General features: G+C 44.7%; 1 protein-coding gene across 1 annotated transcript; it reads left to right on the forward strand.

The window, feature by feature from the left end:
- The first annotated feature begins 2131 nt into the window (after positions 1-2131).
- Positions 2132-22595, forward strand: LOC109517546 (laminin subunit alpha-5-like). Its single transcript, XM_019872764.1, has 19 exons — positions 2132-2352; positions 3923-4062; positions 4132-4291; positions 5601-5734; positions 5815-5980; positions 6048-6182; positions 7741-7892; positions 9478-9610; positions 12431-12574; positions 12775-12905; positions 12980-13147; positions 14317-14449; positions 14625-14779; positions 19963-20137; positions 20207-20507; positions 20587-20717; positions 21567-21660; positions 21735-21854; positions 22004-22595. Exons 2-19 carry the CDS (start codon positions 3944-3946, stop codon positions 22141-22143), a joined length of 2691 nt encoding a protein of 896 aa, XP_019728323.1. The 5' UTR covers positions 2132-2352; positions 3923-3943; the 3' UTR covers positions 22144-22595.
- Positions 22596-23214: the final 619 nt, after the last annotated feature.

Raw genomic sequence — 23214 nt, forward strand, 5'->3', positions numbered from 1 at the left:
TTTTGGCGGCTTGGTCGACTAGTTCGTTCCCTGGGATAGTAGATAGTGGCTGGGGCACCAAGTGAAAGTGATGCGGCAACCACGTTGGTGCATTTTCGCCAGGGTTTGGAGGATTTCGGCTTCGTCCCTGTTGAGAGAGACGTTGGATGGATGGAGGTTTTGGAGTTTCAGGATACACGACTGGCTATCGGTCACTAGGGGAACTTCTTTCCAATCCGGTTGCTGAAGCACAAGTTGAAGAGCTGCGTTAATTGCTTTCTCTTCCGCCTGGAATGAAGAACTCCATCTACCGGCCTGATATGCAAAGGAATGGTGGACCGTTGGATCACTTGGTGGGCCAGTTGTGGTTATTACGCCACTTCCGCCTGTAGTGGTACCCTTCCTGCGCCGAGCCGTCTGTGTAGATTGTGACGTCAAAGCCTTCGTGGTTCTCCTCTAAGCGCGCAAGATGGAATTCTCTATCGGCATTGGCACTGGACTTCTTTTGAAAGTCTTGGTCAAATTGGTAGCCCTGCAAGTGGAGGACAGTGGCTGTGTAGGAGCATAATTATACAGCAGGCTCCGCCTGGAGGACGCCCAGCAGCAGCAGCAGCAGCAGCAGCATCAGGCACGCAGCAGCAGCAGCACCCCAGCAGCAGCAGCAGCAGCAGCCCAGCAGCAGCAGACTCCATCCTCAAACGACCAGAGAGCCAACCTGCCAGCGGTGTCGGGCGCATGCTCCATCCGGAGTACCGAATGGGCTTTCAAATACACACGAATCAGCATCAGCAATCAGCAATCAGCTGTTGCTGCTCCCTAGTGGTATGGGAGGGTACGACATGATTACTTTCTGGGCGAAAGACCGCACAGGCATACAAATTGGATATTTTCCCGCGGCACACCTGACAATGTCACACACTGGTGTGCTGCGGCACACGGGTTGAAAAACACTGGGTTAGTGTATGAATAACAAAATACAGTAAACATATACATGTAGTACTGTATATGTTGCTCTATGTGACTCGCTATTGTTTTGCTGACTTTCGCTGCTTCTCGCGGACCTTTTGCGGACTTAAATTTTATTTTATTTTATTTTTATTTTTTTATGAATATCTTTGAAAAAATTCATGATGCACTGAAGCCGCGATAAACGAACCGCGAAATAGCGAGGGATCACTGTATATAAAGATATAAAGATGTCAGCAAGCGCGCTACGAAGGCGTGTACAAAACTGAGCCGCTTGTATACCTCACGGGACTACGTCAAGATTCCGGGAATGACATCAGGATTCCTTGTTCGCCCAATCCTGAGGACAGAATGTCAAATTCACTTGCAGTGCAGTGTTTGACCTGATGATGGCGTCACACAAAGTTTTGCCGCAAATTCAAGATTTCAATAAACATGCACTAAAATGTCAAATTAATGACCAGGATGCGGACAGCATGAGTAGACACCAGTTCAGGAAAAAAAAAAGTTGATCTGGGAATCAGAACCCCTTTAAGAAAGCCAATTTGAGCAAGACAAAGACTATGAGCATATGATTGGAAGGGAAATGAGGGAAAAATAGGGGAATAAGTTGAACGTTGAATAAAATGATGAATTTTAACCTGAAAGAAGACACCAAGCCAGCTAAGCTAGCAGGTGTGAGGTAGCGAAAATGAAAAGAGAGCTTACTGCTGAAGAGTCAGCCTAGTTGACAGGTGCCACAGTGGAAGCCAAGCTAGCAATGTGTCCAATCCAAGAAGGAAAAGAAACGCAACGACCTTTTCAGATCAGTTATTTTAACATTTGATTAATCCGTTGATGATTGCTCCAATTAATCGATGAATGGGATTTTACATTTTTTTTAAATATCCATCTCTGAATAAGCAATAAAAAAGGATGTGATTTCAAATTGGCATGCAGAAAGTTGTACAAAGGTTACACAGAGCTCTTGAAGTCAAAAATGATATATTTTTTTAAGGGTAAAAGTTGAGCTCAAAATCCAATTGGACATGGACCGACACACATACAGAAGCTGCTAAAAATTTGCTTTTGTCATCCTCCGTCACTATACTATCTGTCTCAGTCTTAACTGCCACATCAAGATTTGCAGCCATTTTTCTCACGCAGCTTACCAGCTACCCTAATGAGGGCGAATGCTATTGAACATGAACGAAACTGTCTTCTGTGTCCTCTCCTTCCCGCATTCAGGTGAGCGTTCCTGTGAAGTTCAATGGCGCATCAGGCATTCAGGTGCGCACCCCTCCCAACCTGGCAGACCTAGCGTCCTATACCTCCCTCAAGTTCTACATCACGTTGCCCGAAGCAGCGCGCTCACGCCGACAGGACGATGGCGCCAAGCAGTTTGTCTTCTACCTCGGCAACAAAGATGTAAGCGTCTCCATGAGAACACACCCGTGCTCTGATTTTATATTGTGCCCAGAGACACTTTAGCCCCTTCACGCTGCTAGTCAAAACCTTTTTCCTGTCTTTCTTCGGTGTCACTGTTGTTCTATGTGGAATGTTCCGAGGTGATATTAGTTTGGGATTTTTCATTGAATTTGTTTTCATTTCATTTTGACTTTTGTTTTCTAATCCACTTAGTTTTAATTAGATTTGAGTGGATTTTCCGGTTGTTTTGTTTTTAAGCACTTACGTAGTTTAGCATTCCTTTAAGTTAACGGTAGTTTTTTTTAAATGTGGGATATTTGTTCAGTGCAACATTAAAAAAGGTCACAATATGTATTGTTATAAAAACTCAACAAAAAATACCAATTTAATTTACCGATTTAAAAAATGTATCGTGTTGCCTTGAGATAAGAGTGAGCCAACTTTAGAATTGTTTTGCTTTTTCTTTCAAGTGCTAACTTGAGATACAAGTGCAGTGTGGTGGAAGGAAACTCAATTCAACTCACTTTATAGTGAGCAGGAATTTGATAAATTGTGAACAATTCAGCAAAAAAAGCGGCTTCAAGCTGTTTAATGCCACTCCCACTTGAATGCACTGTCAAACGACACATTGATTATGCAGGGGTGTCAGACTCATGTTTGTCACGGGCCACTTTGTTTCCAGCTACCCTCAGATGACTGTTATGACAGTGATCGTCTCATCACATTATTACATGTACACAAATTGATGAATGACTACTTTTGAAATCAGCAGAGGTGGTAGCTTCAGAAAATTTTGCCGGTTTGTCATTTGCCAACCCATCTGTCATCGTCAATTCATCATGATTACTTCAAGCCGAACCAAACTGTAATTGTCAGTCCATCATCGTTATTTTAATCGGCTCCGCTAAATTACAATTTGTCACCACTATTTTAGGATTGTCACTAAAAAAAACTATTTACAAGGGTAACAGCAAACAATTTTATTCATTTTGAGACCACTTTACACACCCAAAATATCTAAACTAGTTCTCCTTCCAAAACTGCCACTTGTAGCTGGTATAACCCGACAGGGACATAGGCACACCAGCTTTTGGAAGTCAGCATGTCACCGGCTGTGGAGAACATTCTCTCCACGGCAGCAGAGCTAGAGAGGGTCTTATTTGGCTAATAAGCCCTCCCATGTCAATATATATAATTTTGTCATTTTGAGTCGGCAGCTAGTGGCAAAATGGCTGCCCCCTGAATGAATGAATGGGTGCATTTTGCTGCTTAATTCAAATTCCACAATTTCAGCTGTCTTATGATAGCTTGAGACGTTACACTAAACTGATTTCATCAACTGTGATAATCAGATAGTGGGATCCATGTTGCTTTGTTACAACCTGCCCCTCTGGGGTCTGTGAAAATGGAACTGATCCACCAATTTTGCGAGCTCTTTGTAAGGACTGTCCACTTTGAGGGTTGGCATTGTGTCTGCATGGTGCTTTTGTTCCGCATGACCGATAAATGTTGTGCCATGGCTCTGGTGCGCATGAAAAGAGTCAATCGTGTTGACCGCTCGTCTTTTTAGTCCTCGAAGGACTTCCTGGGAATGGCGCTGGAGGGGAAGAGGCTGCGCTGGTACTTCAACATCGGAGGTGAAACGGCAGATGTGTTGATGTCTGAGGAGGTCCAGTCCAATGGCAATTTTAACAGTGTGGTCCTGGAGAGGTAGGGTACGGCCCACATGTAACGTGTATGACTTTGAATTGTTTCATACGCTGTGTTTTTGTGTTGAAGGATCCTGCAGTATGGTCAAATGTCCATGTCTTCGGAGGCTTCTGAAGGCGAGCAGAGGGTCACCAAAGCCTACGTGGAGGCGGGAGGAGATCAAGGGCTTCTCAATCTTTTGACCAGTGACACCGTCTTCTATGTGGGGGGATACCCCACTACTTTTAAGGTAGACATATCCACCACCTTAAAAAAAGGAAACCAAAAATGCGTGTCATTGCGCTAACAATAGACGAGAACAGTGTTTTCAAACAATACATAGAGTGCTGTGAGAAAATATTTGCGCTCTTTATTTTTTTTTTTTGCTTAAATTGCCCACTCAAATATTTAATCCTGTAGTCACGGCTCACCTGTTTTCTGAGTTTGATCATGTGTCGTTTGCAAGCTGAGCCATGCTTGGTCGTTACCTGAGCAAATGTGATGTCATTTTGAGTCGACAGCAAGTGGCAAAATGGCCGCTTCCTGAGATGAGTAAAAATGGGTCAGACTTTGCCGCTTAATTTATATTCCACAAACGCAGTATGAATTAGAGTACCGTGTTACACTAGTGGGGCCGCATAGAGCATATTATTGTCGAACATTTTTGACAGGACTTCCAAATTTGTAAATCAAATCACCATGTAAAAACAGCTTTTTTGTCTTCTCACACTCTTTGTCTGATACACTTGTATGATGATGTTAAACTATGCCAAAAGAATTTGAGAAGACGTCAAATGCTTTTTCATGGCACGGTACATAATATTAACAATGCTTTGTAATTGTTTTGCGAGGTGGTAGTTGGAGGACCTCAAAAAACAGGGAGAGGCAGGGTTGGCTGACAGAGATGTATTTAACAAAAAAAATACAAACAGGAGTACACTGGAAAAAAACTCACTCAAATACTCAAAGTCCAGAAAACCACAGGAACCAAAGCAGCCAAAAACCTGTGACAGAAAACAAAACATGACAGGAGCACACAGACACTCATACACTCACAACAACGAGTGACAGAACTCATGGAACTACAGGTAAATGCAAGCAAAGTGACGAGACAATGAGACACACCTGGACAAGACACAAAGAGTTGAGGGAGCTGATTGGTTAAACACAAGGGACACTGATGACGAGAACAGGTGGCAACAAAAAAAGGCACAGGAGGGAACAAAACCAAACGTGACCTAAAAAGAAACATAACAGTAATTATAGACAGTAACTGTAAGGGAAGCTAGGACACATCCTTGTGGTGGAAAGCTAGATTACCTTTTAGACCAGCAGCCATGACGAACACGAAATTTAATTTAATTTACATGTCACCTACTTTTGTCATTATATTGCTCGAAGGGCACACAGCCAGGGGACGCACGCCATGAATAATTTTTACACCAGCAACCAGGAGGAACAAACAATGACTTTTTTAGATGACTCCTATGTGAGGCCATGATTAACTCTTTCGTCGTTATGACTGAGATTCCTTCACAGTGTTTGTCCTCCCCTCGCAGCCCCCTCCCCCGCTAGCTCTGCCCAGCTTTAGAGGCTGCATGGAGTTGGACACTCTCAATGAGGAAGTGCTCAGCTTGTATAACTTTGAGGAAATCTTCCAGGTGAACACCACGCAAGAGAAGCCATGCGGCAGGTGAGGGCCTGCACCCGTCCATTTCTCTGACTACCTGTGCCCGGGTGTTGATGCGTGCTTGTTGATAATGCCGTAAAAAGGTCCAAGCCAACGCTAACACAGGCCTGGGTGAACGACGCCGCTTATTTCGACGGCACCGGCTTCGCCGAGATCTCCTTCAGCGATGAGTCAGCGCGCATGCAGCGCTTCGAGCAGGAAGTCAAGCTGATCTCCCACAAAGGGATTTTGTTGCTGCTTCAAAACAAAGTATGAGTCCATCAGATGACTTTCAATGCCATGACGACGTGCTGAACGCCTGCATTTTCTCAATCAGGACCAGTTCCTGTGTCTGGCCGTGGTCCGAGGCCACTTGAAGGCTTTCTTCCAGTTAAGCGGTGAGATGGAGGAGTTCCAGCCCAAGGATCCCACTTCCCCGCTCCTGAGGGTCAGCGACGCCAGTCCCAATGTGGTATATATACTTTTACAGTATTTCTTTGGTGCTCATTCACCGACCTCATGGAAGACTTTTGGCACATCTGGACAAGGTTTATGATTAATTTATATATAGATGTCTTTTTACTGTAACTGAATATTGAACAGATTTTTTTTCCACTTTTTATTTCCTAATTATAATAACGTACCAGGGCTGCACAATGGCAGCTTATTAAAACAAAATAATGTACTGTTTTATAAAAATTTATTAAATTCATATTTTATACAATTGACTTGCATGGCTGTGCCCTGCGACTGACTGCCGACCTGTTTGGGGTGCAGTTCGCCTTCCGCCCAAATTTAGCTTGGACAGGCTCCACCACACCCCGCAACCCTCTTCAGAACAAACGGATGGATGGAGGGAGTTGCATGGTCCAATTGAAAAATTAATTGGGCCACCTCTTGACTTGCGGTGTCAGATGTGTGAGTGGCAAATTTAGCACACTTCTCTGGGGGCAGCGGTCCAGTGCCCAATCTTTTTTTTGTACTGTGGGCCGCTAGAACATATTTTGACAGACCATTGTAGCCGTGGCACAGCGACACGGAGAAACAGTTTTGCCGCTGGCTCTCCTACGACCCGTTTGGCCACTGTCTAAAGGCGAATATAGCTGTTCGACAAAAACAGTTGTTCATACACGATACAACTCACCGCAAGGGTGCATAGGCCCAAACGACAGTCAGGACCTGTCCCCCCACCCAAAGGCGGAATGAAAGTGAACCCCGATGTAAAGACGCCAAGCCAGTAACCAATAAGTATGCCCATACCTGGTCAGCGCGTCTCACTGTTCGGCAACTACAGTGTGGAAGAGTGTGCAATCCCTCTCGAAAGGACCAGTACCAGAGCCAAAGGTATACGTCGAGGCGAGACAGACTATATCTAGTCAGAACTTCTCTGCCTCGCGCACCAGTTCAGGCTCCTTCCCTGCCATAGACGTGACATTCCATGTCCCTTGAGGTAGTTTTTGTAGCCGGGGAACGGACCGCCAAGTTCCCTGCCTTTTGCCGCCGCCCAGCTCACAGGGGACTCGACCCCTTTGGTCCCTCCCACAGGTGATGAGCCCCAGGCCTGGCTCCACGGATTGGGAGGGGGCTGTGACCAACATCCGGGCATGGGAAATCGAGGTCCAAATTTCATACTCATTATAAGGGGCCTATGAGCCATGCTGTGTCTGTTCCCTCACCTAGGACCTGTTTGCCATGGGTGACCCTGCCAGGGGGCAGACATCCCCAGACAACTCCTAAGATCTTTGGGACACACAAACCCCTCCACCACTGTAAGGTGACAGCCCATGGAGGGGTGTGTATGGACGGACAGACAGACAGACAGACATATAGATGGATAGATGTTATGATCCAAAATATTTTTATGAATTCTGTATAAACACACAAAAGGATGGAACAGTGGTACTGTTGCGTACTGGGAACCGTACCAGTACCAGTTTAAACGTGAAGGATACCTGTTCCAATTTGCAAGTACATCTAATTAAGTGGGTCCAAAGCACTCAAGTTGATTAATTCATTGTTGACTTGTTTAGCTGGAGATAATCATCCTACGATCTCCGCCGTACCGAGTGGTAGTGAGGAGCAACCGCATCCAACTCTTCACGCACGTTTTCTCTGAGAACATCCCAGCCTTTGGACGCACATATTTTCTGGGAGGAGTCCCCGAACACAATATGCCAGACAGGTCAAAAACACTCGCACTCTCTCTCTCTCACACACACACACACACACACACACACACACACACACACACACACACACACACACGCACACACGCACACATAAACACACACACACAAACAAAAGCCACCCTAAACCTAATTTAACCATAAGTAGACAAGATGAACATCATAGCGCGAGCTAGCTAGCTATATAGTGCCCTCGCAACCCTGGCCAAGTTGGGGTACTGTCACGTTGGAGTGCTGACACAGGACAAGAACCCCAGAATATTCACTTTTTTTTCCCCAGGCCTTATGTGTGTGTAAAGTTTAGTTTTGAAAGATAGTGCTTGTGGAGGCTCTCAGTCGTACAGGAAAGTTCCATCGTAGAAAGGGTTCCGTCAGTCGTCATCTGTACCTGTGGGTAAAAAAAACAAAAACGAAAAAGATAGATAATTTCATTTCGAGGGAAATTGGTTTGATTGCTTCCTAAAGTTTTTCAAACGTTTTCTACATGACCAGTGTTTGTTACAAGTGAAACGCAAAAAACAGTAGTTCCAGTGCCCCGGTCTCATACACACGTGCGAATACACTTAGTGCACGTGAACACATTTGTAATTCTGGTACGATGATATGTGGCGTCAACAAAAATTTTTTTTAAAAAACCTTTGTATTCTCTTTTGATTCTCTGTGTCAAATTCAGCAGATAATATTAGTAGTATGGCACTTAAATAGTATAGCTGTGGGTGATTAATGACGGGAATAAGTATTTACATACAAGTTGCAGGCGTGGTGTTTGGCTGCGAGCTCCTCATATGGTAAGGAGTCCGGATGAGTTTGACACTGAGTTTGTAAATGTGATTCAAAGTGAAAGAATAAATCCTCCAGCAAATATAATCCAAAACAGTCACCAACCATTCTGTTCGAGTCACTTTCCATAGTGACCACGCTAAAACCAACACGTACCAAACTCAAAAACCTTTATGTGGGACAACCACGGAGCTATCTTGTGAGCAGTTATCAACTTCCCGGAAATTGGCTAGCAAGGTAAAAGCTGATGATCACTGCAGTGCAGTGTGGTTACAGCTACGTACCGACAAAGTGTTGCCGCGTTATGTTCAAAATACCTGTGGCGGCTTAGCTTAACAAAGGACCTCCAACTAAAAGCTCATTTGAAACGGCCAGCCCGCCGTCTTTGAAATGGCCAGTCTCCGTGTGGCCGCCTATGTGTCCATATAAACACTGCATTTTGTCTTTGCATTTGGAAGGATCAATGTGTGCATTGATTCTATGCAAGTGAATGGAGCCCACACTGCATAAGCGAGTCTAGAATACTAGCTTGGTTTATTTTAAAATTGGGGACCTCATTTTTAGTTAGCAGACCACAAGAGGTGGGTTACCGTGGAAACAGATCTATCCTCAAAACACACAGTAGCAATCACAGAGATACACAGAAAAACATTGTCACGTTGATTTTCACATGACGTGCTTTAAAGTTTTTGTGTGTGTGTGTGTGTGTGTGTGTGTGTGTGTGTGTGTGTGTGTGTGTGTGTGTGTGTGTGTGTGTGTGTGTGGGGGGGGGGGGGTGTGTGTTGTTATGTCGTGGTGCAGGTTGCGGCCCTTGTTTCCCGAGCAGGGCTCTCTAAAGGGATGTTTCCGAAACGTCAAGGCCCAAAATTCCCACATCGACCTGAAGAGGATGAAAAGCTCTGGAGTCAGTTTTGGATGTGACAGTGACTTGCTGGTAGGAACACCAAAAACCTCCATCAACATGTATTTATTTCCTTTTGTGCGTACCCTCATTAGCGTGACGGCTGAGGTGGAGGTTGTCTGAGCTGGCTTTCGACAAGAAGCAGGGTACCATCTGGACTGGTCACCTGTTAGTCACAGGACACATAGACAAACAGCCATTACAGGACTGGAACTAGTTCAGGAAACTTATTGGCCAACTTAGCTTGTTGTGGCTAAATAATAGAAAAATCCCCAAGTCACACTTGAGTGCCGTTACCCCGGTGTTGCCACATGCGACGCACATGTGGGCACACGACAGAGACATCCATCCATCCATCCATCCATCCATCCATCCATCCATCCATTAATTTTCTTCCACGTATCCAAGGTCAGATCGTGGGGCCAGAAGCTTAAGCAAGGAAGCTCAGACTTCATTCTCCCCAGCCACTTTGTTCAACTCTTAGTATTATTACCAGGCCATTCGGGATTCATACTCTCTCCAGCATGTCCTGGGTCATCCCCGCGACCTTCTCTCGGTGTGACATGCCTCCCGGAATACCTCACCAGGAAGGCACCTAAGCCTTCCAAACCAAATTCCTGAGCCACCTCCGGCTCCTCTCGATGCAGAAGTGCAGCGGCTCGAGAGTCCCTCCTGAATCACTATGGGAGAGCCTGGATACCATATGGAGTAAAATTAATTCTTCCGCTTGTATCCGCGATCTTATTCTTTCAGTCACGAGCCATAGCTCGTGACCATAGGTGAGGGAAGGAAATTAGATTGACCGGTAAATGAAGGGGTTTGCATTTCAGCTCAGCCTCTTCTTCAACACAACAGATCAATATACAGTTCTCATCACTGCTGATGCGAGTAATGATCCGCCTGTCGATCTCCACCTCCATCTTCCCACTCATGAATAAGACTCCAAGATATTTAAACTACTCCACTTGAGCCAGGATCTCATCTCCAACCTGGGGACCATGGTCTCAGATTTACAGGTGCAGATTTTGATCCCCACTGCTTCAGACACTGCTGCTAACTGCTCCATTGAGAGTTGGCTTGATGAAGCCAAAAGTCGCATATCATCTGCAAAAAGCAGAAATGCAATACTTAAGCCACCACATCAAAACCCGTAAATGCTTTGGCTGCATCTAGAAATTCTGTCCATGAATGTTATGAACAGAATCACTGACCAAGGGCAGCCTTGGCGGAGTGCAACTCTCACTGGAAACAAATCCGACTTACTTCCGGCACCCTCAAAGAAGATGCCGAGGGGGTAGAGCTGGTCCAATGTTCCACGGCCAGGTCGAAAACCAAAATATTCGTTCTGAATAGACCTTACCAAGGAGGCTCAGTAGTCTGATGCCCTCTTATGCAGTTGGAACACACCCTCCGGGGGACTACCACCTTTGTCTGCCAATCCGGAGGCACTATCCCTGATGTTCACACAATGTTGTATGGGTGTGTCAACCAGGACAGCCCCACACCATCCAGATCCTGTAGGAATTCCGTGCGGATCTCATCCACTCTCATGGCCTTTACCATCCAGGAGGTTTTTTAAAACACTTCGCGGACTTCAATCAGGAGCGCTCACCTCAGAGTCCTTCACTCTGTTTTGTCAAGGAAGGTACAATTGAGGAGCTCTTCTCTCCACTGAGTCACAATCTCCGCTACACACAGTGTTAATGGTGTACCGCTTCCCCTTCCTGAGACGCCGAATGGTCGACCAGAATTATCTCAAAGCTGTCTGGAAGCTTTTTTCCATATCCTCACCGAACCCTTTCCACGCATGAGTTTTTGCCTCAGCCAAAGCTGAAGCTTTGGTTCCCTTAGCCAGTTGATATCCATCACCTTACTTCGGAGTCGCACAGCACAAAAAAATCCTCAATAATACTCCTTTTTATGCTTGAAGTCATACCTTACCGTTGGTGTCCACCAATGAGTTTGATGATTGTCGCCATGACAGGCAACGACCACCTTACTCGGCCGTCTTGACAATGGAGGCGCGGAACATGGTCGACTCTGATTCAATGTCTCCCTCCTCCCCCAGAATGTGGGGGAAATTTTGCCGGAATTGGGAGTTTAAACTCCTTCTGACAGAGCACTCTGCTAGACGTTCCCAGAAGACCCTTATAATGTTTGGGTCTGCCAGGTCGGACCGGCATCTTCCCCCACTTTCGGACCCAACACACCACCAGGTGGTGATGAGTTGACAGTTCTGCCTCTCTCTCCACCTAGGTGTCCAAGACAGGCGGCTGACCACAAAATTAATCAGCAAATTGTGGCCTAGGGTGACCTGGTTCCAAGTGCATGAATTGGCACCCTTATGTTTGAACATTGTTCATTAAGGACAATCTATGATAATGCTTGTCAGTGACATTGTCGGCAAATAATATCACTCTATCCATTTTCTAATCCGCTTATCCTCACGAGGGCCGCGGGCGTGCTGGAGCCCTACCCAGCTGTCTTCGAGCAGTAGTTGGGCTCCACCTTGAACTGTTTGCCAGGCAGGATTTGGCCTTTCTCCAACCCATCAGCAGCTCAATAGCCAATTAACTGTATTCCACCATCTTGATTTACTTGGCAATGAAATTAATTTTGATGTCAACATGTAAGTGAGATCTTATGAGTGATATTAAGTGATATTATGAGTGTTGTGACATTCATGAACGAGTCAATCTTTTGAACGGCTCTTTTGGAGGTATGATGAGAATTGATTTGCAGCTGTGAGGGGGCCGTTCGTTAAACACTTAAACACTGAGGCTAACTGAGTGGATATGCACAATCACATGTCAAGAACAACATCAGTGAAGAAGAAATATATGTTGTGTGCAGGTGGCTCGTGAGGCTCACTTCTCGGGTCAGAGCTACCTGGACCTGGCGCTGAGCAACGTTCCTGGACTCAGGAGCAACTTCTATGCCAGCTTCAGCTTTAGGACAGAGTACAAGGACGGACTCATGTTCTTCCATCACGACAAGGTGACGCGCGCTTCCCGTTTGTTGGTGCATGATTTGATGGACTTGCTAAACTGACTCTGTGTGTGTGTGTGTGTGTGTGTGTGTGTGTGTGTGTGTGTGTGTGTGTGTGTGTATGTGTGTGTGTGTGTGTGTGTGTGTGTGTGTGTGTGTGTGTGTGTGTATACATGTACATGCACGCCCATTTTATTATGCTTGGGCAGGACGGCATTTGCCAGGTGTTCCTGAATGAAGGTCACGTGGTGGTGAGAGCAGGCAACACCGAGGTGAAGACACAGAAGACGTACAACGACAACAACAGCCATTACGTGGCCATCTACAACAACATCAACAGGTATAGAGCTATTTGACATGAGACGGAGTTCACCTTCACCTACGTGTGCTAACGTCTACCAATGCCCTCCTCAGAGTGCGTGTTTATATGAATGACGTGCTGGAGAAGTCCAAGGAGGGGCTCTGGCTGGACACCAGGGGCCATGGTTTGGCCAGCTTGGAGGGGCGCACCTTCTTGGGGGGCACGCCCGATCAGGGCCTACGCAACCTGACAGGATGCATCAGCAATGTCTTCATCAGGAGGTGAGAGTGAAGCTTTGGCAAACTATGTACAAGAAAGGCATTGTAGGGACCCACAGTTGCAAAGAATCAGGAAGCTGCAGCATTTACACTACCACGACGAATGCCAATAATAATAAGGCTAAGAATAATAATATCAATATATGATGCAAAGGATAAAGCAATTAACGTGCTACAACATGATTTTGACTAACACAACATCCAGCTCAGGTTAAAAACCTGACATAAAGTTGTGACAAGGCAAAAGCATTTTGATGATGACGTAATAGCAGGGAAAGCACACCCCACCCAGATTATAATGTAGACACCATATTGAGTATATTGTTATTTCTACATATTATTTAAGACCCATTTTGGGGCTCAGCTCTAAAAGAAAATAAAACCGCCCATTAGCTGATTAGGGCACCGTGCAGGAGGTCATTTGTAGGATAATTTGCTCAGAAGCAAGTTTTCTATTGAACAGTATGCCTGTGCACTGTGCCAGACAATTGAGGTTCATTGTATCTTTACTTGACATCTTTCTTTACGCCTTTTTTGCTCCTCCTCTTTTCTTTTTTTCCTTCCCTATGCTCCGGACGGTTAATGTCTTCTTGACAGGTGGGCAATTCACCAGATTTTGCCAGTCCATAATTCCTCAAATTGAACAAATAACAATCTTGTGGTGCATCGTATGATTAGCATTTACAGTACTGTTGATACAGTTGTTCTAAATATCAATATTGTAATGTATCATTACGGCTAACAATAAAGTATCAATACAACTGGGCCACAATTAAAATTGTGAGGTACAGTATTGTCTTGTTATTGCTTATCCGTAAGATACTGTGGCAATGTTGTGATGTCTGACATCATTATTGCTTATGCGACAGTGCCGACACAATTGATTCAAATCCAGGTACTTGCTGTATCGCATCATTATCGCTTCTTAGTGCAGTGTGAATACAATTGCATCAAGCGTTAATGTTGTGATGTAATATTCACTCACACTCCAGTTTTGACACGACTTGATCAAATATCAATATTGGAAATGTTTTTCATCATTATCGCATGCGCAACAGTGTCGAAGACCGTATCGCTCGAACTGCAGTATAAAAAGAATAGTATAATGGCAAGGCAAGGATGTTTGACGTTGAGCAGGAATCACAAAAGCTGTTTAATGTGTTTGTCATCAGGGAGACCAGTCCTCAGATGGTGGTGAATCTGCTGAAGGTCAGAGAAAATGTCAATGTTCCTCTCAACTGTCCTGCCACCACAAAGCCTCAGCAGATTGTGTCCGTGCCACCCAAACACAACAGCAAGCCCAAGGTATGCACGCAGACATACCAGGTCCTGGTCCCAAATTATTTTTTTTCCACGTTCCTACTTTGCTATTTTATTGATAAGATGTAATAAGAAGATAAATATAAAACGAGAGTCTTGGTTGGGAAACACTGCTGCAGATGCATGCACACCCACAGCGCAGTATGTGTACACTTTTCAGGGAAAAAACAAGAAGCTGTCAGGGTCACGTAGTCGCAACACCAGGGAGTCGTGCCAGGACGTGCTGCTGGAGCAGGAATTGGGAGCAGTGCAATTTAGCGGCTCAGAGCTAAGCTACCAACGCTTCGACTCAGTTCCTGCTTCCCTGAGCATCAAGTGAGTGTTACCACTATGCAGATGGAAAAATAGTTCTGAGTGGTTTGTCGAAAAATTGTTTTGCGTGGTTTGTCAAAAACGAATCCGGTTTTGACTTGCTATGGATAGCGTGAAATCTACATGAGTTGAAGCTGTCGAAAGTAAGTGGTGCTTGGATCGATTGGCCATCAATTGGTTTCAGTGGATGTGATTGGTATAGAGGTTAGATCTTAAGCCCGAATTCGGGTCGGGTCGGGCTTCTCTCTCGCTGACTTTTTAAAAAAATAAATATATGTTTAGTGCACTGAGGCGTTTCGAGGCCGTGAATAGTTTTGGCCACGAGAGACCATGTTTCGCAAAAAAACAGAAGTCGCCTCATTACAACACGTACTGTACTAAACTCGTGCAATGACAATTCAAAGAACTCCTTCCTGTCTCTGTCTATTATCCACCCATCATTGTTTTTCTTTGTCTCTCTGCTTCTCTCAAAGTGCCGCACTAGATTGTTAAGGACGTACTGCTGTTGTGGTGTATGGCCCAATTTTCAACCTGTTAAAATGATGGATGGCCTTAAATTTTTCCCGTCAACGCTTAAAAAAAATCGGTCAATGATGGAAAATTGTCGGTTAATGTACCCTCTGCAGAAACAGAAATATAAAAGACGTAAATGTGTATACAGTCTTGTTTAACTTTAACTACTTTAACTTTAACTTTAACTCGTTTCAAAAGACAGGCTTTAATTTGTTATCATAGATCACCCCTCCTCCTCCCGAGTCCTCACAAATAAAATCTGAAATTTGGGGTTTGCCTGCAAATCAAGTTAATTGGTCGGGCTCGGGCCGGGACGGGTTTTAATACCCGCGGGACGGGTCGGGTCGGGTTGGATTTTTTTAGGCCCGATCTTACCTCTAGATTGGTATTTGTCGATCGATGCCTTTCATTGCCGATCACAAAAAAACGAACACCCGTAGCTCGTGCTTTGCAGCCTGCTTTTAACTCGACTACGCTGTGTGCAGTGTAGCGTCCCTTCCCCCAACTGCACATGTTGCTAATCAAACTGGTAACTGAATTAACAAAAAAATGTTATGTATATTATGAACTGTCAATCTGGGAAAAAAAATCCTGTTTTTGTTTAATAAAGGAATGGAATTTTTTTATCTGATTTATTACCAAGTACTTGAGCTGAGCGAAAAAAAAAAAATAACCACGTTATTGGCTGTTTTATATCACAATAGCAATATGGCATGATAGAGATATTTTCAGTTTTTCTATAGTTACATCATGACTGCTTTTCTCACTTCATTTTGAAGTGACATTAAACATCAAATCAAAAACGCATCCAGTCGTGCTGCTGTATAAAATCAATTAAATGTAAACAGAAGATTAACAGTGTCCTCCATATTTTTGCACAAAGTAGATGTCAATCTACATTAGAGATGTCTGTAAGAAATTGATTTAAAAAAAAAAAAAAAAGGATCTATTACAGAATAATCTTGAGAACATTTATGGTGCAGAAGTCAAAATCAAAACTCAGAACTGTAGTGAAAACAAATCACTTTAATGACACATGTATTCAATATCCTACATCCATTCATATATTTTCTGAAGATCTTATGCTCAATATTAATGTATTTTTTATCTTCGAGGCCAGTGGTCCCCAGGTATTGGTCCGCGGGCCACTTTGGACCAGGCCAAGCCACCGTGGGCCACACAGATGAAGGGAAAAAAAACTTACAGCATATCCGGTTTATTTCTTTTATTTTGAATAGTTACCGGATTCCTGACATCCGTCTATGACTGGTTCTTGACACGTCGTCTCGGTCACATAACGTGAATATTGAAATCACAAGCTAGCAAAGTGAGTAAAATAAAATAAAAATAAAATATTTGGAAAGTGTCTTTGCAATGGGAAAAAAGGCCAGTGAGGATTCAATGCAAGAGTCTGTGCCCAAGAAGAAAAAGAAAGTGTCATTTCAAAGACCAGACTAAAAGACCTACTGTATTTTCACGGCGTATCTTATTAAAAGGCGTAGAGTTGGTTGCAGGGGCTGTTTCTGTATTTAACACATTGAATTATTGGATACATTCAGGGAAACCTTCTTTCTCGCACATCAGCATCAAGCAATGCATCTTTCCGCAATACGTCTGCCAGTATGTCTGTATTTTTGTTTTTGTTTTGTTTTGTTTTATGACTACTGTACGGTATTTTGGGAAAACCAGCGAAGCACTGAAGCCGCAGAACATGAAGCTCTGAGTGGTGAGGGCGCATTGTATTTTCAAACGCCACTTTGAGAGGAGAGGCAATGCTCTCTGTACCCCAGTGTGCGGGGTCCTCCTGCACCTTTCAAACTCAAATTTTATTGGATTATATGCAAGAGTCTGCGCGAGTTGGTTTTGGACAAGAGGTAAATCTCCCTCGTTTTTAATCACCTCATTTGTGGAGAGCGACCCCTTTCAAATGATAAATTGGCAAAAGGAAAATGAGGAGCTCCTTACACTTCAGCAGGAATGGACAGATAGAATTTGCTTTTGTGGAGAGGTCAGGCGCGGCCCGACGGTCGACTGGTTAGCATGTCGGCCTCACAGTGCAGAGGTGCAGGGTTCGATTCTGGCATGTTCTCCCGTGCCTGCGTGGGTTTTCTCTGGGTACTCCAGTTTCCTTCCACATTCCAAAAACATGCAAGTCCGGCTGATTGAACACTCTAAATTGTCCCTACGTGTGAGTGTTAGCGCGGATGGTTGTTCGTCTTTGTGTGCCCTGCGATAGGCTGGCAACCGGTTCAGGGTGTACCCCGCCTACTGCCCGAAGACAGCTAGGATAGGCTGCAGCAGGCCCCGTGACCCTTGTGAGGATAAAGCGGATCAGAAAATGGATGGACGGATGGGTGGAGAGATCAGGTTCTGCAGAGTGTCTATTGTGCAATGATAAAATGTCATCGATGAATCGCTCGAATATGAAGCGACCCGCGCCACATTTGCATCAAAATCTCCAGTAGCGGAAGGCAGAAAGAAGGCTTGTCAAGAGCTACTGTCCAGGGGGGAAGCTAAGTCAGCAGCAACTCCATGTATGGACCCAACAAGGTGACTTTAGTTCCGCTAGCTTTGCTGGTTCTTTCGCAATTGTGAGGAACGGACAGTCATTCACAAATGGCAAATATGTCAAAACATTCATGCTTGATGTAGACAACGAAATTTTGACAACTTCTCGGCTAAAGACGATCAAATGAATAAATGCCATGCCTCTGTCAGCAAGAACTGTTCATGTTCACTCCATTATGATATCAAATCAAGTCGAGAAACAACAAATGGAGGACATAAATTCAGCAAGATATTTTTCTCGCTTTCGATAAGTCGACAGACGTGAACCTGAAAAACAACCTGCAGTCACATTAAACCGATGGAAGCCTCAACGTGAATGTTTTTGTGATGAAGCTGTACCTGACCACGTATCAACCAATCTGTAAATCCATCCGCAAAACCATGCATCTCAGAGGATTCGATTTTAAACGATGTGGGGTTTTTTGACTCTCGTGTGAAAAAGAAAGGTTCCCAACCCCTGCATTACACAATGTCAGAGCCATTCTGCTCCCCTGTATTTTTGCTCATTTTTGACAAAATGTGTCATGTAAAAAAACGCAACTTTGTCTTGCTTTTTAAATCTGTTAACAATGATCTGACATCTTAAGTTAGCCTACCAAGATTTACTGCTCAAGAGTTTGAATAATAATATTTCGTATGGTCTGAAGTGCTTGAATTTGATCAAATTCTCACATTTCACTGGGCTTGGTAAAGTCCTTAAAATCCTTCTTGGGGATAATTGTCTAACAAGTGAGGCATCTCAACACAAATAGTCATTTGCAGAGTCAGGCATTTACACCTGTCGTCACCTGTCCCTCACTACTGGGTCCACCACTGACTGACTCATGTTTTCGCGCTTGGACTCAAGACTCAGAGTAACTTTGAAACTATGACGAACTAAGCCTCTGCCAGAAGTGATTTTTGGCTTGACTGTTAGCACGTCTACCTGATAGTGCAGAGGTGCAGGGTTTGATTCCAGGCCCTGGGCTTCCTGTGTGGAATTTGCATGTTCTCCAGTGCCTGCATGGGTTTTCTCCGGGTACTCCAGTTTCCTCCTTCATTCCAAAAACATGCATGGCAAGCAAAAACACTCAAAATTGCAGATAGGTGTGATTTTGAGTGCAAATGGTTGTTCATCTATTTGTGTCCTGCGATTGGCTGGTAACCGGTTCAGGGTGCCCGAGTATGGCTGGGATAGGCTCCAGCACACCCGCGACCCTCGTGAGGATCAAGTGGTTCAGATAATAGATGGATGGATGACAGTTTGAGCAGATCTGAGGTATTTGATGAGTTTGTTCCACAGGTAGGGAGAAAAGCAATTAAATACTGCTTCACTTTGTTTGATTCTGGTTCTGGGAACACACAACAGACCTGTCCCAGATAACCTTGAGTGGTCTGGGATTTCAATGGTACTACGACCTTTTACATGTATTTTGGTCCAAGATCATTTCGATTTTTTTCTTGGTTCTCTTCTGCTCATTTGTTTTAAGCTGAGGATTTAGTTTTATGTTCGCCCAAGTTTATGTACTGAAAAATGTTGCAACATTATTATTAAACAAATCAACATCTACTGTATTATCACATAAACACATTGATAATTGGCACCAGTAACGATTCCCCAGGTACCGGGAATCAAACATTTCAGGCACAGAGAATTTGATCACTTCAAGGCATGGCCTCATTTTATATACTTGATGATTTTTTTATCATTCTAATTTGCCAGGGTTATTTACCTGAATTCTCATTTGAAATGATGTCCAACTTCAAATTATAGATCAGCCTTCATGCTTACTTTACTCAGGTACTCAGCATGTTCGCATCATTTCTCCACGGTGCAAGATGTGAAATGCTCATTGGGTCTGCCTTTGTTTGTTTGCACTTTTTGTTCTTAGATTCCCATCTTGCTGTGTTAGTCCACTGCCTGTTGGCATGTTAGCATTCTACCGATCTCTGTTGGTTTTAGTAAAGAGTTTTGCAAATGAACTACATGAGTCAGTGCAGGCTGTCAGCATCACTTTGTCATTTATTTTGTTTTTGTTTAAAATAGAAAGCCTGACTCCGAACTGTATTTCAAATGCTGCTGTTCAAATCATTTGACATGTCAATAAGAGGTGCTCTCTGCGCAGGCCTCACATCTCACTTACCGTAAAGATCAACTCATCGGAAGGTTTGATCCTCTACACGTCGGGCGGCGTCCTGTCGCTGGCCGTGTCGGAGGGTCATTTGGTGCTGTCTCTGGGAAGGAAGAGGAAGGTTGGCCTGCGCAGCCGCGCCAAGATGGACGACCATCAATGGCACACGGTGAGTGAGTCAAGCAAGCGCTGACGTGGTCGGATGAAAGCTAAGATGGCGACTCGGCTCTGTCCTCAGGTGTTCATTAAGCGTGACGCGGATAAAGTCAGTATGATCGTGGATGGGATCAGCGCTCAGTCCAGGAAGATTCCTGCAGGAGAGCGCACGCGTATCAGTGCTCCGTTATTTGTGGGAGGAATGCCACAGCAATCTCCAATGTCTGACGCCCACTCTGGCTTTACTGGCTGTGTCCGTGACCTAACGCTGAACGAGAGCCCCGCGGGAAGTCCCTCCCACAGCCAAGGCGTGGTCCCTTGCTTCCAGAAGCCTGTGCAGCCCGGTGCCTTCTTCACAGGAGAGGGAGGACATGTAGTTGTCGGTGAGCAACTGTTTTGTCACCGCTGTTTCTTGCATTATCGTGTGATGATGATGATGTGAGACTCCTGTACTTCCTGCAGGTGAACTGCTAGTCCTGGGTGGCGACCTGGAGGTCAGACTGCAAGTGCGTCCGGTGTCCGACTCTGGGCTGTTGTTACAGGCTGGGACGATGTCTGGCCAGCATCTGACATTGACGCTGCGCAGAGGAGAGGTGACACAGTGGGAGGGGCATTCATTACATCTTCGATCTCATCCCTGTGTCATGACAACAAACACAAGAGCCACTTTTGCATTGTACCGTCTCCACCCCAAAACAGCCTGGTTACACCCTACGGTCGCTTTTCCATTACACTTTTTGAAGACTGTGCGGTTGCCATGGATTAATTCTTGGTAACCTGGTTCTAGAATGTAGGTCAAGGTGGGCTGTGACGTCACTGTCATCTGATTGACCGACAGATGTAGGCAATACAGCAAGGAACTCTACTTCACACACCCATTTCCTGGTTTTAAGCGAGCGCACTTGAGTGACTCAGTGCAAGCTATCCATTCAAGTGAATGAGAGTGATCTCTCATTCATTTGAATGGACCCGGCAAGGTGCACGCTGCTCGAAAAAATGTTTATCACAAGGTTCACTATTCTCTCCATTGGTACAGATGAAATTATAAATATGGTTGAATGTTCATGTAAAATGCATCACGTGTGTACTGTATGCACTGTATTTTTGTCTTGGCGGCGCCCCGCTATCTCTTGCTGGTTGAAATCTGGAAATTGATTTTTCATCTGTGTGCATTTGAAGAGCTGTAATTTGTGATGTTGCCATACAATGCAACTGCAATTATTATTTTTAATCGGCGCAAAACAAGTGTCCAGGACACGTGAAATCTTATGGCAGAACCCCACACACTGAGAGTGTGCAATGGTGGCTCGCACAGTTCAGTTGATCCCGCACCAATTGATTGGTTCTTGCTCTAATGAAGAACCAATGGAGGCCAGGCAGAGCGGGGCCAGGCCGTTCAAGAACCTATAATGGGAACATTGCCTTTGGTGTTCTGTGTTTAGGTGACGCTCTCTATGAACAGCGGCAAAGGTGATGTCTTCTTGTCGTTGGCACCAGAAGAGGCACTCTGCAACGGACGCTGGCACACCATCGCAGGTGAGTGACAAGACCAAAATACCCTCCACCACCACACTCCTTTGGATGGCTCATGCCGCTCTTTTGGTCTCTAGTGGTGAAGAAGAAAAACGTCCTGCAGCTCCATGTGGATGCAGACAGTCAACGTGGTGCCGGACCCAAACGTGGCCGTTCAGCAGTGGCCAGAGAAGTGGTTTACCTCGGAGGAGTTCCTGGTTAGTGCTGTACAGTGTCCCCTGTTAATCAATCAAACATGTTGTCAATATGGTCAACATGGAAACAAATCTTCTCCTCCAAGCTTAAACTGTCATCAAGATCGTCTTCAGTGTTCATAATAAAATGCTCTCCTCATCCTGTCCACCAGATGGCGGTACTGCAACACCAGGCCTGCCCGCCTTCCACGGCTGCATCCGTCATGTGACCGTCAATGGTCGCCCCTCTCCATTCAACAAAGCTCTGTCCGTTCGGGGCGAAGTGGGGACACACGGCTGCCCTATTGATTAGCACAAACACACGTGTTTATGCATTCTTAGGTTCACATTCCATGGGTGCAAATGGTGGTGGGTGGCGTTTGACGAATTAATTTATATCTATTAGAATATTTATTGTCTGTTTTGTATTTGATATCTCCAGGGTGCTCCAAAGTGTGCGTGCACTTGCATTTACACTACAATCACTTTCACCTGCACACTGAAATGATCTTAGCATATATGATATCAATGCAACGTATCATTGCAATTCACAGATACCTCGTACATACTTGATGTTCTTGTGATATCATTGCCGTATTCGACAGACTACATCTCGACACTACTTTTAGCTGGAATTGGGCAGGATCACATGATGTGAGCATGTGCGGTGCGTTAAACTTTCATGTATTCACTTTTGTTTCATGTTATGCTCTCCTAACCACGTTCACCTTTTGTTTTTGCATGTACTTTGGAATTAAATTTGTAAAACAAAAAAAAATCACGCTTTCTTTATTTCTTTATGTAAAGAAAACACTAAATATGTTTGATAAGATAAGATATCCTTTATTTGTCCCACAATGGGGAAAGGATGCTAACTAAGCTTTTAGCTTAGTTATCATCCTCCTGTTGCCCACCTCCTCCAGAGTGTCTAGGGAGCAGCCCAGGACAGAACTGGGCTTCCTGACCAGTCGCTCCAGCCTCTTTCTGTCCCGGGCCGAGATGCTGCCTGACCAGCAGACAATGCCATAATGGATGGCCGAGGCCGCCACCGAGTTATAGAAAGTCTTAAGGAGTGACCCCTGAACCCCAAAAGACCTCAGTTTCCTGAGTAGGAAGAGTCGGCTCTGTCCTTTCCTAATCAGGGTGTCCGTGTTTGTAGACCAGTCCAGTTAGTTTGTTGTTTAGAAGAACACCTAGGTACTTGTAGGACGCCAGCCTCTCTATGTCCATAACCTGGATGTTCATCGGTGCTGGTGAGGACTGTTTCCTGCAGAAATCCACAACCAACTCCTTAGTTTAAGAACAACAACAACATAAGAACAAGAGTAGGTGTATCAAGTAAAGTTTCTTTTTTTTCAGACAAAAGTTCTTCGAAGGAAAGAGC

The sequence above is a fragment of the Hippocampus comes genome, unplaced genomic scaffold (assembly GCF_001891065.2).
Source record: "Hippocampus comes isolate QL1 unplaced genomic scaffold, H_comes_QL1_v1.1 scaffold365, whole genome shotgun sequence".
NCBI lineage: Eukaryota > Metazoa > Chordata > Actinopteri > Syngnathiformes > Syngnathidae > Hippocampus > Hippocampus comes.

Excerpts from the sequence above, each read along its gene's own strand:
- LOC109517546 (XM_019872764.1), top strand. The coding sequence starts at position 3,944 with ATGGCGCTGGAGGGGAAGAGGCTGCGCTGGTACTTCAACATCGGAGGT. Across the intron at positions 4,063-4,131 it reads AACAGTGTGGTCCTGGAGAG|GATCCTGCAGTATGGTCAAA; the intron begins GTAGGGTACGGC and ends TTTGTGTTGAAG. Across the intron at positions 20,508-20,586 it reads GGGAGGACATGTAGTTGTCG|GTGAACTGCTAGTCCTGGGT; the intron begins GTGAGCAACTGT and ends TACTTCCTGCAG.